This window comes from Diachasma alloeum, unplaced genomic scaffold (genome assembly GCF_001412515.2).
Source record: "Diachasma alloeum isolate Michigan unplaced genomic scaffold, Dall2.0 Dall_scaffold_00545, whole genome shotgun sequence".
Taxonomy (NCBI): Eukaryota; Metazoa; Arthropoda; class Insecta; order Hymenoptera; family Braconidae; genus Diachasma; species Diachasma alloeum.
Window position 1 is genome coordinate 146,333 of NW_021680677.1, and position 15,995 is coordinate 162,327.

The 15,995-nt window shown below is 37.7% G+C and overlaps 1 protein-coding gene across 1 annotated transcript in view; it reads right to left on the reverse strand.

The window, feature by feature from the left end:
- The window catches only part of LOC107043038 (teneurin-a), a 136,416-nt gene that overhangs the window by 39,942 nt on the left and 80,479 nt on the right, over positions 1-15,995 (reverse strand). The window contains exon 3 of the mRNA XM_015264338.2: positions 14,752-15,026. Within this exon, the coding sequence (XP_015119824.1) occupies positions 14,752-15,026 (275 nt within the window). The remainder of the gene's footprint in view (positions 1-14,751; positions 15,027-15,995) is intronic.

Consider the following 15,995-nt stretch of genomic DNA (forward strand, 5'->3'; position numbering starts at 1 on the left):
TTGATGTCTCCTCGGTCGTAAGTAAATTATTTAAATTTTCTGTTTCTCCTGAATAGTTTTCCTTAAACTGGACTTAAGGGTGCCAAGTGAATTTGGCGATGACCTGGAAAATTGACATTCACCAACAAAGTTATAATTTTTTAAATTAATAGTATTAGACAGATGGTGAACATCGGTGACAATTTTAAAATTTTAGAACTTATGGATACCGAGTAATTAAATAAACAAAATCAGTCTTATACACGGCCTCTTATGGAGTTTTGATTAAATTGAACGTTTCAACCCCCTAGCAACTCAGGAAAAATTTGAAAAAATTTGAAGATATGGGGAATGATGTGTTCAATGTGATGGCGACAAAAAACAATGGGGTACCGGGGTGAATAAGAGAGATATTTCCATCCGCCGTACCCATTTGATCCCATTTTCTCGAGGTTCGTCACGCGAAATAGAGGAGTTTCCGCATTTATTTTCTCGATGTCTAGTTCCGGTTGCGGGTTTAAAATTTCGTGGGATGGATGAATACATACTTCTCCAATGATGGAGGGAAAGAAAAAATTTTTTTTGAATCTTTTTTCAAATTCACTTGGCACTCTTAAGACCAGTGTAACTTTTTTACTAATGAATTAGCAATTTGCTTCTGAATGGTAGATTGTGGAAGAAAATATACCAGTTATGAAACCTTAATGATTCCTAAATGTCCCAAATGTCTAGCATGAACTCCGTATGTCCTGATTAAACATATAACAGACGCCGATTAAATTCAAATTAAACTGGTTTAAACTTCCACTAAAAATTGATTAAACCTTGACGAAACCTTGGTTAAACGGTGATTAACCTGCGACTAAATTCCGACTAAACCCCGACTAAACCATGATTAAACCTCGATTAAAAGCTTTGTAAGGCTATAATTTCAAAGCAAATGATGCGATCCCCACTATCTTCGAACCCGACCGAGATAACATCCAAACGAATATTTTAAACCATAATTGAACAGATTTCGAGGATTATTTTTTGAATGATCATCGAAAAGCTAAATTTGAAAAAAAGCACACATACATACATACATGCAGACATGACCTAAAAACAACATATTCGTACTTCTGAGACCAAAACTAGTCATCGTCACACAAAAAATGAAATTTCTGATTAGACGAATACAATGCTCCCCTTCGGAAGCAAAAAATTCCGATCTACCGGCTATGAAAAATTCTAATGCTGTTAATGAGGGGTTGAGAACTCCATGATCGAGTGACACCATGACTCCCAAAGCCAGTCAAATTCATTTGATTAGAGTTGTGCATCATCGATATAACGAAACAAAGAATAATTAAATTAAGAAATAGTTGAATGCATCTAAAACCCCTAATTTCTGGACGACTGGGCTGTATTTTTTTTTATTTATTGAATGTCGATCAATAGAAAAAATAATTGATCACATGATTATACACAATTAATATTATTGACAGATGAAATAATCAGCTATAATACCCCAAGACCTTCAAAATTATCGGATATTTCCCGAATGTTTTGTTGCATAGCAACGAGAGGGATCAGGTTTGCAGATTAAAATCCCGAGCGCGTAGCGTGAGGGATTTTACTGTAAAGCTGATCCCGATCGTCGATATGCAGGAAAACTGGAGGGAAATATCCGATGAATTTTGAAGGTCGAGGGGTATTCGGAGGACAATTTCTTCAATTCTGATTTTGGTCGATCAGGGTGCAGTGTTCGGGGTTACGGGACACATCTCACCAAAATGTAAGGAATATCTGTCAAATTCGTAGAAAACAATTGACAGGCTACAGAGAAATTATCAGTCTGATAATTTCTCTGTAGTCGGGGAAATTATCAGTGTGAAACGCGTCACGTGACTCCGAATACTGCACTCTGATTGGTCAAAATCAGAATTGAGGAAATTGTCAGTACAATTTTCATTTTATTTATGGAATATTCACTGCAAGTTGAAATCGTCCAGAAACTAACACCCGTTTAGAAATTGACTTGTTTACCGTACTCATAATATTTTTGGCTGAAATTGTCATTGACAATGCTTCTAGACACTTCAAAATGAGATGTCACATTTTTTTCAATTTTCTCCGAGCCTTGACTGCAGTGTCATTGAAAAAATTGGAAAAAGTGCGGCGCGGACCACCGGGGTGTTGGAGAAATTTTCAAATCCACCGGAAATTTGAAATAGCTTGTGATGCAATGGGGCTTCCATTGAGCATCATCAATAAAAAACCGTGGAAGGGTGGGAGCCAGTGGGAGCGCAACGGATGGAGCCACACCAGAGTTACAATCTGTATACAGATATACAATGGTCTGATGAGAGAAGTGATAGGGGGGAAGAGGGGCAGGGGTAGATGAGTGTGGGATGCAACCGAGTAAGACGGGGCCACTGGAACTTTTTCAATTATATTCCCAGTAAGGATCGATGCCAGAACTCAAATTCCTGGGTTATATTCGCGGGATTATCGTCAGGATTATCCTCCGTCTCTGCAACGTACCATCTTTTCCTTGTATTCTGAAGGAGAACTCATCCGGCCTGTGTATCACAGGGTGGAAGTGGAGTAAGGTGAGGGCTGGGTAGAAACTATCTGGCAGTTCTGGCATTTTGAAACATTGATACGATATTGCTGAGGATCATTCTCGGCAAGGGATGAGGAGGGCTTTATACTGCATCGTTCGATTTCGATGCACGTTTTCGCGATACTGGGGGTATTGAAGGATCGTGCTTGAAAAATAGAATGGGTTGCGTGGTTGGAGATATTGTTGAGGGGAAATTTATAGTTTTTTAATTAGATGGATTGGGTTGGATGGTTTCTCGATGTTCTCGATGTTCTTTTTGAAAAGTAGTAGTGAAGTGGTTAGACGAGATTTTTTATCTTACATCCGTTGTTCAGTGTATTTCATTCCTTCTTGAAGGTGTTCTACGTAGGGAATAAAAAGTTATAAATGTGGGGTGGATTTAAAGATATCTAAGTACTTTGGGCAATTTTTTCTGCACTGAGAGAACAATTTACTAATATATAGGTAACATATATCATTACCTAACAAAGTCATATACGGTTATGTGTAAAAGAAAATTCATTAGGACTATGAACTATTAGATGGAAGATGAGAGTATTTACACTGTGAGAAAATTATTCTTGAAATTTCTAGTGATAACGCTTGAAATTTCTAATAACAACAAAGTTACAGGAAATTTCTGTATGTTTCTTTATTGACGAATCAGTTAATTTCGTGAATATTCAAGTAATTCTCCATTTTCAGGTTCATACGGCACTGAAAAACCTTGAAAATTTTGAAAATCCTAGGCAATAACTTTTCTGAATTCTCAATTTATTGGAAATTGAATTGTATGTGATGTTCAATTTTCACGATGAGGTTGCAAATTCAAGATTTCATTGAAGAATCAATGATTGTTTAACATGAAAACCCCAATTTTCTTGAATTTTCAAGATGAATGAGAAATTTAGTGAACGCTTTCATTTGAATTTTTTTTTTTTTATGCTTATTTTATATCGCTTCGAGTCTGATGAGACTATATGGCGATTGATCAAGACTTTAAAAATGGTTAGATCTCACCATTCTCCCGGCCAGGAAATGAACCTGGAACCTATCCGTTGTGAGGCAACGGCCTTAACCACTACGCCATTTGAAATTGAAGTGAACTTCACAACATCGAAAATTCAGATAACATTGTGACTGAAATTTTACGAAATTTCTATAGTGTAGTATACACAGTAAAAACGAATGACTGAATTTCACACATCTTTTGTATAAGATAAATAAATGAAATGAAAATTTGAAATGAATAAAATGAAAATTTGTCTGAATTTCAGACGACTAGCTGCCTAAACATCTTAATTCATGTTTGAAATTCAAACAAATTTTCATTTTATTGAGACATTTTTTAGTGCCTTAAAAATGTCTACAAAAGGTATGTGAAATTTGGACATTCGTTTTTACTGTGAGGTTCATATCAAAGGACAGTATCACCAACTTTGTCGAACGAAAATGCCTTGTTGCCTGATGTCTGACGATAACTTCAATTTATGAATAAAATCTTAGAAAGAAAATTGGAAAAATCGGCGGTTGAATAATTATTAGTCATCAATAAAAAGACATCCGATCAGCAAAATTTCCATTCACTCTTGAATCTTTAAAATTTTCATATTTTTGTTTCGAGGTGATACAGCGGTGTCGGCACCTTTGATGTTTACCCCCACTCTATACCCCAAAATTATAGGGGAGGGTGGGGCAAAATGGCCCCCCTTCAATTGTCAATAACTTGTGAATGACATTGTGAAAATTCCCAGTTCCAACTTCATTTTGAAGATAATTTTTCATTCTTCAAAACGAGCTCTAACTCATCCCAATCGGATTATTGAATCGGAAAAAATATTGACGATTGAAGGAGGGCCGTTTTGCCCCATCCTCCCCTACGTGAAGTACCTTAAATCTCCAAGGCATCTCAACTCACGTGGCCCGAGAAAGGTGTCACGCTTTAAAATATTCTTGTACTCAAGTATGATTCTGTCGCAAATGAGTTCACGCAAATCGCATAGAAGAATCGCACTGAGAGAAAAATCTGAAGTTCGATTTACAATAAGAAAATAGTTGAGGCAGTTTTGGTGAACGATACGATTTTTTTTGTATGCGGCACATAGCATTATAGTAACTTCACAAGCGTAATTTTTACAAATCAAAATGCAGTTAAACTAACCAAAGTTCAAAAGTAACCACGACAAATCTATCGTGAGTAGAACTATAAAATAGTTGCAATGACTGCATTCCATTGTAGTCATTACTTCTCCGGGCATAGTTACCGTAACCCATGAGAAATTGTTGAGGACTTTTTGACTATAATTCAATGGTGATGGAATATAGTCAGAAGAATCATATTTTTTCTCTCAGTGCGTCAATCTTCAAGTATTTATTGTTTTCATGTTTTTTATGCACTTTCAATATTCCGATACGTAATATATTCTTGACGTAACGCGTAATGATGAATGAGAGGGGGGGCTCGGTCGGTAACCCCGTGGGATTCACAGCGGCCGACCCCCGCGTCCTGAGAAATTGAGCGATATTTGAAGGATAAAGGGAAGAAACAATTGGAAAGGGTGTAAATACTGGCTGTGATAGCTCCTAATTCACGTGGAAGTGTTATCCGGATCATTGGCGGGGATGCAGGAGAATGCTGAGGGATATTGGCAGACGCGTAGAAAGTTTGGTTATTGTGGAAAGGGAATGGACACCAGCCCAGTGTTTAACCTGAAATCTGAAGCAACGCCCCTGCTGAGTAGAACGAGGATAGAAGCAAGGTATGTGAAAGAAAATGGAAAGATTTAACTGATTCTGGTGATAACCGACGAACGCGTGGAAAGCTGAGTGACGGTGGAGAGGGGTATTGTCTCTGCAGAAGCAAAAGAGGGGTATGAAAATGGCAAGCCACATGGAAATTAAACAAAACGGGAAGATTCGTATTGAAATTGGGAAAGCTCGAAGAATATTGAGTGAATGTGAAGGCGCTGGAATGCTACGTGGTGAGAGTGAGGAGATGCATAGAGACGGTGGAAGCTGTGGAGGTGCGTGAGGCACCTGGAGTGCCAGTGATCTGGACCAGTGTCCTGCCTTCATGACGATCAACCCACCCAATATAAGAAATTTGTCTCTTTGCGAAGGAAGTGGAAAAACTCTCATCGGACAACTATAAGACTTTCAGTTCGGAAAAAGTGTCGCAATTATCAATGTGTGTGATTATTGTTATTACTGCCACTGTTAGATCTATTGTATGTTGTCAACAAAATGTACAAAAGAAGAAATTCATGTACTTGAGGAATAAATTATTATTATATTATTAGTGATAAATGAGAATTCATTCGAGTTCCGTGAAGTGCAAACATTCTGAGATTTAATCCACTACAAATAATTTACTTCTCGCAAGTAAATATGGTGTACATATTAAGCAATTTTTCTCTCTGTTTAATTCAAACTAAACCCGTGAATTTTTAGGCGCTCACTGAAAATTGATGCACCAATATTTTCCACGAAACACTGAATATTCATGGCGAATTATTTAGAAAATACGAAATTCTCTCGGACAGTCTTCTGTACTCCCATTACCTGATACAACAATTTTGTGAGTAGATTTGAATATTAATAGCTTGGACCATTTGAAATTCTCATTTTTATAGAAATCAGGAGATCCATGGTAGAATATTCTGAATCAATTATCATTTTATTATGTAAATCCAGTGAATTATGCTGCAGCATCTCAAAATGAATACCGTACGTATGTTTTTCTGAACAATTCAAGATGAATATTTGAAGAAATATGAAAAATCTGATGGAATTTCAGTTAAAAATGCCTAAAAGTGCCGAGATGTTTTCAGGTTCAATGAATTTTGCAGATTTATTGATTTTGATGTTTTCACCAAATTGTAAATTTTAAATAAGAGAATACCGCGAAAGGTAATCGTGGAGCGAAATTGTAATTCAATAAAAAATACTTTTGCGGTTGACATCGTACGCTTCGTTTGGTAAAAAAAATAAACCTATGGTTGCAAAAATTACCGTTCTTTGTACAGTAGAATTTCCCGCACCGTACGATATTTTTTCTGGCACCAATGCAAAGGAAGTGGGAATGGAGAAACGTCAAATTTTACCGTAACGCGTTTGGCAAAAAAAAATAATTCTGTGTTACAGAAAAATTCCTACATATATGTGTATGATTACGTAATATTGAGCAATTATGCACATTCATGGAATAACTTTTGGATAACGTAAATGTTAAATTTGACAGTTTCGCCACAAATTACCCTCCACATGCGTAGAATAAGTTTTCCCGAGTCAGCAGAAATGAATTCCCGAGTCGTATATCTGGACCTTATTTCCCCCTATTACCTCCTTGAGATATTTTTTCCTCCTTTCTTCATCCTATACATCCTGAATAACTCCTTATATGATCCTGCCTCATCCTAAAGGCGTAAAAACCCTTCTCAACTCATACTTTTTTCCCCCTTCTCCTCCTGTCGAATGAAAAGGAATCATAAATCCCCTGAATTAACCCTGATAGCCAGGATGATTGAGTAGCTCACTATTTTGTTCATTTCTGTTTGCGGTGAAAATTACTGAAATTCCCACCCTTATTGTTGACTGTAGTTTCTGACCGTTACTTTTGACCCTTATATATGACCTTAAGTTTCACGCGTACTTCTCATGTTAATAATTAAAAATAAAAAAAAAATACCTCGAAAGGGTTTGTAGGTTCTTTCCAGGAGGGATGGAGTAGAAAACATTTTAGGGGGTGCAGGCGATAAATTGGTTTAACACACCTCCCGTTTTCATCCTGAACCCTCGGAATTTGGAAATAACTCGCACGTTCAGGCGGAAACCAGGGGGTCTTTCTGAATGTAAATACACCCTAACTTCATCCTGGTCCTCCTACTCATCATAGGTGTTCAAGGGGGACTTCAGGTCCTAATATTCGACTCGGGTTCCGCGCTACGATTACTTGACTTGTTTGGTAATTCTTCTCCAAGAAGAGTATAATATTTTGAACGGTACTCTTCCCTTTCCAATGCTACAATAAATCCATCAATAAGAATTTCATTCTATCCGCGTTAATCCAATAAAACTTGATCGGCCCATAAAATTAATTATATTGACGGATTTTTATCGACTGCCGGGTTTCAATAGCAATTGAATTTCTATTGGAACCGGAAATATTATAAACTTCCGCATTGGAGTCACTCTAGTGTGTGACGTGCACGAGTGGGTCTCATGCAGAAACGTTAAGGAGCTGAAGGTGTGTGTATATTGGTGTGTAGAAGAGGTAGGAGTAGAAAAGGAAAAGAGGGTGAAAATGGAGTGGATTTGAAAAGCCTTGCACACACACGAGTACTGGCGAAAACGAGGCTATAGAAAACGGGACTTCGACGGATGCAACACGGCAAACAGGCAGATTGGATTCCCGAGTCGATTTACCGGAATGCAGGAATAACAGCTGCTGGGATCTATACTCTGGGACGTTTTGGATTTGCAATCTCCTCCGCGAGAAGAATACGGCGACATATATGTCGGGCCTCTTGTATGTACCCTCTTTTCCGACTCTGGTGTGTTAGAGAGGATGTGCCGCCTCGAGCTATACATCCCAAACACTTGAATCCCATTTATTTTCATCCTAGGTTTTTACCCCCACCCCCACCCCCTCCCCCGCGAAGCAAGGGGCTTGGGATACTGTGGGATGCGGGACCTTGACCATCGTCCAGGATTTCCGCCGGTGTGCGATACAGAATATGAAATGAGGAGCTTCAGGCGAATTTAGAATATAATTGTTTTGATACTATGGAAAAGGAATTCTCGGTGTTGGTATCATCTACCATTCGACTTTTATTGCCACACGAATAGAAGAAAATTCATGACACGATCGATGTCTCGGGGATATGGGCAAAAATTACTGAACAAAATCTAGTCGTACGGCTGATGAAAATATAATGAAAACCCCTCTTCGTTGTTGTCAACTTTGAAAAATGTCAGACAAAATTCCACCCAAAAAAACATGCTTTATTTTGAGACTTATGATGTTCACTCTTCATTACTCGCGTGAAACTGTGAAATTTTATTTTTATTTTCTCACCAATAAACTATAAACTTTGTGAGCAGTTGGTGAAAAAATACCAGAAAAGTGAATAAATTTCACCGTATTTTCAGCGATTTTTTTCTGCCCACCGTTTGGTAATTGTTTTTTTTTTTGTGATTTTTATCTCAGTGTAGTATTGATTCCAAATTTTCTATTTTTAATTTATATCAATAAGTGTATCAATATTTTTGGAAACAAAACTCGTTTGTAGTGGAGAAACTTCCCCATAAGAAATGTCTCTCAACGAATTTTCCTGTACTTCCTCCCTGCGATAATGTTTGGAAATCAAAATGCCGAGACTTCATAACAAGAAAAGCCCGAATTTGTTAAATTAAATGAAAATAGTTTGACAAATGTAAAACTTGACAAACGATTTACTCCTTTTTCCATTAATTTGTATTCCACTAATGAAGACAGTTTCATCGATGAACACTACTCGTTTCCGCTCCCAGTGTACGTCTACTGCCAATCAATTTGGCACAGAAATACGGCTGATCGAATATACTCATTGTACCCTCCTGTCTCGTCGATTTCCTTCGTGCCGAAAATCGGTGAAAAGAGACGATGAGAAATTCACGTCGAGAGAGGGAGAGAGATAGACAAGGGGAGTTGGGGTGGGAGGCTAACAGTGGGTGGAGTAGCGTAACGATTATCGGGAAGTTTCATTCTGGAACCCACTTGGGCAATCGTTCTGGCACACGGTCGTGATGGGGGTCGTGTCCCGCGTCGACTCTATTTATTCCTTCGATCTTGGCACCCCCCACCCGAGTGAATCCTTCGCCCTCAGTCTTTTTTGTCCTGAGTAAGCACTTCCCATGTATGTGTGACACTGTCCCATCCCTAGAGCCACTCCATCCACCATAATAGACATTTATCTTTTATCAAACTGCTTCTTTAATATTCCACCCCAGTACAAACCCTCGACCATTATTCGATTTTCCCAAATTTACACAACTTCATTCACCCCAGAGTAAACAAAACGAGAACAATTTGTTTCCACTAAATGAGCCAGAAAAAAAATCGACTTCTCAATTCCATTTACGAAAATTAATAGCTCGAAATTCTCGGAGCAAAATTTATTGGATCCTCTCAATTAAAAACTAGGCCAACCAAATCAATACCCCATCCTGCATTTCTCTCAATTTTCCCACGAATCATTTATGCATTCGTACGATTAAACCCAGTAAACGTGGAAAAAAAGAGAATTTACGCTCCGGAAAAAATGCTTAAATATTCCGCTCACGATATACCCACTTCGGGGTATGGAGCATCATTACCGTGGCCGGGGCCGTTAACAGCCGATAGACTCATTGCGATAAACTACACGAGATGAGGAATGGGGGGTACGAATTTTCACAAGGCGAGAATGTAGGCAAGTGCCTCAAGTTATGCATTCACCATTGGCCACACACAGCGGCAGTACTGCACACCCTTACGAGTGACTCGTGAGAACGTACGTGATTCCCATCCCAAAAATCCTCAACTACAACTCTTGGAATACGTACAACAGATTTCCGGTAGTTCAGGAGACACTCAAATGGTCATTCATTTCTCTTGAGCCATTTGCTCTTGAATGACAAATTTTCAGTGCTGGGAAAATTTTTTCTCTCGACGTTTTGAGTGCGATGCATTCGGTGTAGAGGAGGATTATTGACTCAGTTTTTTTTCTTATTGATTCGAGAAGATTGTTTTTCATGGGAGAATTTACACAAAAATTAGTCGTTTTTCATTTTAAAAAAGTCCAAACTTTACAACCATCATGATCATTTAGGTAATTCTAAGATAACTTTAAATTGAAAGAACAGAAAAGTTCCCTACTCAACGATGTAGATCATCTTCACGGCCTTACAGCCCAGTTGAGTGATCAACGTTCGATCAGCCACTGAGGCCCCCTCGCAGAGCCTAGCAGAGAGAACAGACTCAACCACAGAGCATTTCTTCCAATTCCCCCAACTCAATCAACCAACTGTAAATGTCAATGTCCTTTATTATCCAATTTCTCTACATTTCTATTTTCCTATTTTCTCTCCGACGGGTTTTACTCTTGGTCCACGCGACGTTGAGTCACTTACTGAATAAATAGTTTAATTAGTGTAACTTGGTCTCTCTCCTCCTTTACGCGTTACATTTTCGGCGTATTTCAATACCTTATCCCGAACATCACGATCCCAACCTATTTAATAATGGGAGATACTTAAATCTCCGGTTTGTCTCATCATCGTAGTGATTTCCAGTCGTAACTGGTGACGGTCAGGTAAAAGTCAACAGGTAGATATTCTCTCTCTCACTCTCAGGTAGGAATTGACGATGGAAACAAGACTCATCATGTCATCAACCCCTGAATGAATGCTCGCAAATGCTTGATCCTCTGAGGTGAAAAGCGTAGTAAAGCGTAGTTGGGCGCTACACACAAAAAAACCTAAACGTAAATTACGTTTAAGAAGTCGTCTTTTACGCTTGAAGTTGAAGCATAAATCACGCTCAAAATCGCCGTAAATTACGATTACATAAACGTCATTCGCGACGATTATGAGCGTAATTTACGAGTGCAAAATCGTAAATTACGATTTATAATCGTCGTAATTTACGATTTTGCACTCATAAATTACGTTTTACGTTACGCGGAAAACGTAATTTACGTTTATAATTGTCGTAAATTACGATTTATAATCGTCGTAATTACGATTTATAATCGTCGTAATTTACGACAATTATAAACGTGAATTATAAACGTAAATTACGTTTTCATAAATATAATTTACGATTTCGCAATCGTAAATTACGCTCAAAATCGTCGTAAATGATGATTATTTTTTCGTATTTTTGATATACGTAATTTACGTTTTAATAAACGTAAAATACGCTTTGTTTAGGCGTAATTTACGTTTTTATTTTGACGGTAGAATACGTTTTTTTAAAGTCTAAATTCCGATTTTCATGACGGAAAAAAAGCCACCAGACATCATATTGATGTTAAGTGTAAACTACGTTTATCGAAACGTAATTTACGTTTAGGTTTTTCTGTTTGTAGAATGGGGATATTGAAATTCACCTTAGAGGGTTAATCAGGGCTAGGACCCAAACTTGACTCAACCCTTATTCAGCTCCAAAATGATAATCTGAATTGAGGCTTAATTTGTAAGCTTTGATGCCAAGGCCTGATATTCATGTTGAATTGTACGGAAAAATGGCATTTTCTGGAATTTGATGATTTCTCGGATGAACGAAATGCCTCATTCTTCTCGAATATTCAGAGGTAGATCTTATTTTTCCAGGGAAACTAACGGAATTTTACTACTACATCATGAAATCGTGGGAAGATTTCTGGTTTTCTGAGTAATTGAGCATTCACATTCAATGCCTGCAGAATATTCAATCCCATTTTATTGTCATTTTCGAAGAAAATTTCGAAATTGGTGGACGACTCAAATGGTTAAGAACCTATTGTTGTTTTTGAAGTTGAATAATCAGTTGATGTAGAAGTGAATTAACGACCGATAATCCATAAAATTTATTCATATGTGACTACTGATGTCACCAGTAATCGATTACTCCATCTCTCTTTAACGCTATTATTCCTGTTTGCTTTCGATTCTACAACTGATTACAACTACCATGTTTTCATAGCCTGCGGAATGGATATACTTGTGCCTTTGCTATATTATTATAACGGATGCTATTGACTACCGTTTTAAAGAAACTTGCCGTTGTTATCCAGAGAATAAACACGCAAAGAAATACGCTATAATTCCTCCACACGAATTTTCCAAGTTTTTTCTTCCCTATTTTTATTCTTCCGTTAGGAAACTTTAACAAACAAATTTGAGAAATTTGACCCGAAGACTTTTTATAAAAAATATTTCAACAGGATAAATTCTATAGAAAAATAAAATTCTGTTAATTTTTTCTTTAAAATAATTTCTACTGAATATTAGAATTAATAAAAACTGCAGAAAAGCTGCGGCATTTTTCAATAGAATGGACCAAAAATTCGTTCCAAAATATAAGGTAGCGGAGGCAGTTTCTGATCAGTAGGTAGTACTTGATCACTCGGCTATTTATTTATTAAGTGCGAAGTTTGAGTTGAATTGATCAAGAAGGTAAAACCAACAGTGCAAAGAATAAAATCCCTGCTTTCGCTAGTGATCTCAATTGTGGCAGTGGTACCACTNACATCTAGATGTGTATAAGAGACAGGAATAAAATCCCTGCTTTCGCTAGTGATCTCAATTGTGGCAGTGGTACCACTGTAAACTGCCAAAAATAAATAGTAAAAGCGCGCGAACGCGGGAAACGGCCATTTTCGCCGTTTGCTTGTGGAATGAGCTGAGTGTGTACCTGAAGCTTCAGCACTCAAATTTTACCATGTAAGTACCGAATGATCATAAATATGATATAAATCTCAAGTTAAATCATAGGAGAACAACTCAGAATGATAAAAAATAGATAAAAAATTATTTTCAATAATTACTGTGGTGATCAATAACTGTCGCCTGAATTCTAACCTGTCGGTATTTGTTGATCGGAAGATTCATGAGTTGTCAGCTCGGATTAATTGAGGTCAACTGACAGTTTTTTAAGAAAATGTCAGTTTAATAATCTGTCAATGTAAATATTCACCTTATCTTTCCCTCATGGTGGTAATTATCGTTGTTGTAACGATGAAAATAGTATCGAAAAATGGTGGGATGCCACGAGTTGATTTTCATTGAATAAATGTGAAATTTAGGCTAAAAACTACCTCTGATGATTTATTAATAATAACAAAAAATAATTTAATGATCAGTTAGAGATGAAACAAGTAGGAAATTAAGTCATTATTCTCCTCATCCCAATGATCAGAAACTGCCTCCACTCGTGATCAAAAACTACCTCATGCGACTAAATCGTGATCATAAACTACCGCCAAGGCGGAATTTTCTTAATGTTAATTTTTTATTAATTATTTGATATTTGTAGCTCAAAAGTGGATTTTTAATTGATGTTAAATGTCTGTTTTACACTTTAAAAGAAGTTTCACTCCGTTTTTATTTGCTGTTTTCTCATTTTTCACCTTAACCTGAGCCCGCCGAGCTTCACTGATCAGAAACTGCCGCCGCTACCTTATTCCTTCGTTCCCATTAATCCAGTACACCCTGACCAAAAATTTGTCGAAAAATGGAGTGGGGGAAAAAATTCGGGAAATAATCGGTAGGGATGCATTTTCGGTGGGGATGTATATCCGGTAGGGATAAAACCCGGTGGAGATTACTGCCGATGGAGTTATCTTTCGGTGAGGATGTTACAAATAAAAAATTCGTGGGTAGGCTTGTCGCACGGTGCAGTTGTACAGGGTGAGTCATCATCGGGTCGACTCGTCCGCTGATTGGCTTGTACCACGGTGGGGATGTAAGTTTCTCGAATCATGGGGTAGTAATGTTCGCGCGGTAGAGTTGTCAATATTCAAATCGTTTGGGTGAGGGTGTCGCCTGGTGGAGATGTAAAAGGTGCAGTTGTACAGTTACCTTTTTATCAGTAAAATATAATGATAGTTTTTAATATTATTTGCCGTTAGAAGGACGGTGGCAATATACAGTTGTATACATATATACCTGTAATTATAATAATAAAAATAATAATAATAGTAATAATAATGAAATGTAATAATTATAAAACTGAAAAATCTATTATTTGAAATAATAATAATTCTTTTCAGTAAAATATAATGATATTTTTTTTTTCTATTTGGCATAAAAAAACCTTGAAAATTGAGGATAAAATTTAAAAAATCATGCATCAATTTTTGAAGATTATGGATATAATCCCAAAACTTATTTTTTTTCTCTGTAACATTAGACACGTATGTTCCTATTTCGATAAACAAATATAGACGTTTCAAAATGTTTGCATTATGCCGTCATAACGCAGACGTTTCTCCATCCGACTGCATCTTCAGGATTATTCACAATAAAAAAACCTGTATCTATTATATTTTTTGTGTTTCACAAATTTATTCAATGAAGATAAATCGTGCAGAAACTCGATTATTCTGAACAAAGACCATAATCCCCAACTGAAAAAATAGCCTCCCCGATCGACAAAATCGAATAATTGTTCATTCACTTACTTATAAAATACGCGAGCATGGCAGTGAGTGCAACAAAAAGTAGTATCATCCCAACCGAGAAGCACTTCCACGAGCACCGATGGTGGCAGCGTTTATCAATGTGAAAACGTGATGGTGAATAGGGTGAATAATGTGGTACAACAGCAGCACGTAGTGGAAAGCCCGGCATGACCAATGGCTGACCCTGAGCGCCATTGCCGGCATTGCCACTGTTGCCAGTACCCATGCCACTGCCCAATGAACCAACGGTCACCTGCTGTTGCGGAGGTGGTAGCCTGCAAAAAAAAACATCAAACAGAACAAACGATTATTGTATTGCATTACCAAATGTACCATGCTGTGATTCTATTTTATTCCATGTTATTCTCATGGCGACTCTTTTGTCCAGCCCCTGCATTTATTTATCTCCACTCTCCCTCTCCTCTCAACTTCCTCCTAATTTTTCAATCTTTTTTAATTTCGTGTTATGTGATGAATAAATTTCTCGTGTGTGACATGCAATCGCACTGTTATTGGCGCATAAATATATGGTTATTCTACGGTATATCGTCGGTTTATGTTGCACTGATAAAATATGCCCCAGACATCTCGTGGAGTTTTTAGCATACTCAAGATGAAATATAACGAGAATGCCGGGTAGAGGAGTAGGTGAGCGTGGGGGAGCTGGCGGTTGGGGGGGGGCTATCGTGTTTATAACACTGGACGCTGTATAAACGGTGTATGCCTTTGTCCAGAGGCACGAGGAAAGAAGGGGGAGAGACAAGATCAAGGAAAAATATACTCCCGCAGTCTCTTATAAATCTTTCAAAACAGCAAGAGGGAGTGTATGCGGTGGCTCCTGCAAGAGGCGTCGAGTAAGGCATCCACTAAAGAGAAGGGGAGAGGGTGAGTTTGTGTCAAACCCGTGTCAACGTTTTTATCTTCGTCATCGCCGATATTTATGACCCGTAGAAAAAAACACGACATATTCACCTACCTTGCACTTTATATACCGCAATGGAGCTATTGAGGGTCAGGTCTCTTTATTCCTCCGTGAAAGAAGACATTTAATATGATCTGAAGCCGGAGTAAATATAATTTTCTGATAATCGGATGAACTCAATGAATGGTATTAACCCTGTGGGAGAATACAATGGGACTCCTTTGGAAGGTACATTGGCTAAAGTCTACTTTTGAGAATGAAATTCCATAAGAATGGGGGAATTGTTGATAGAGAGAGAGGCAACACGGAGAGTGGGGGGGGG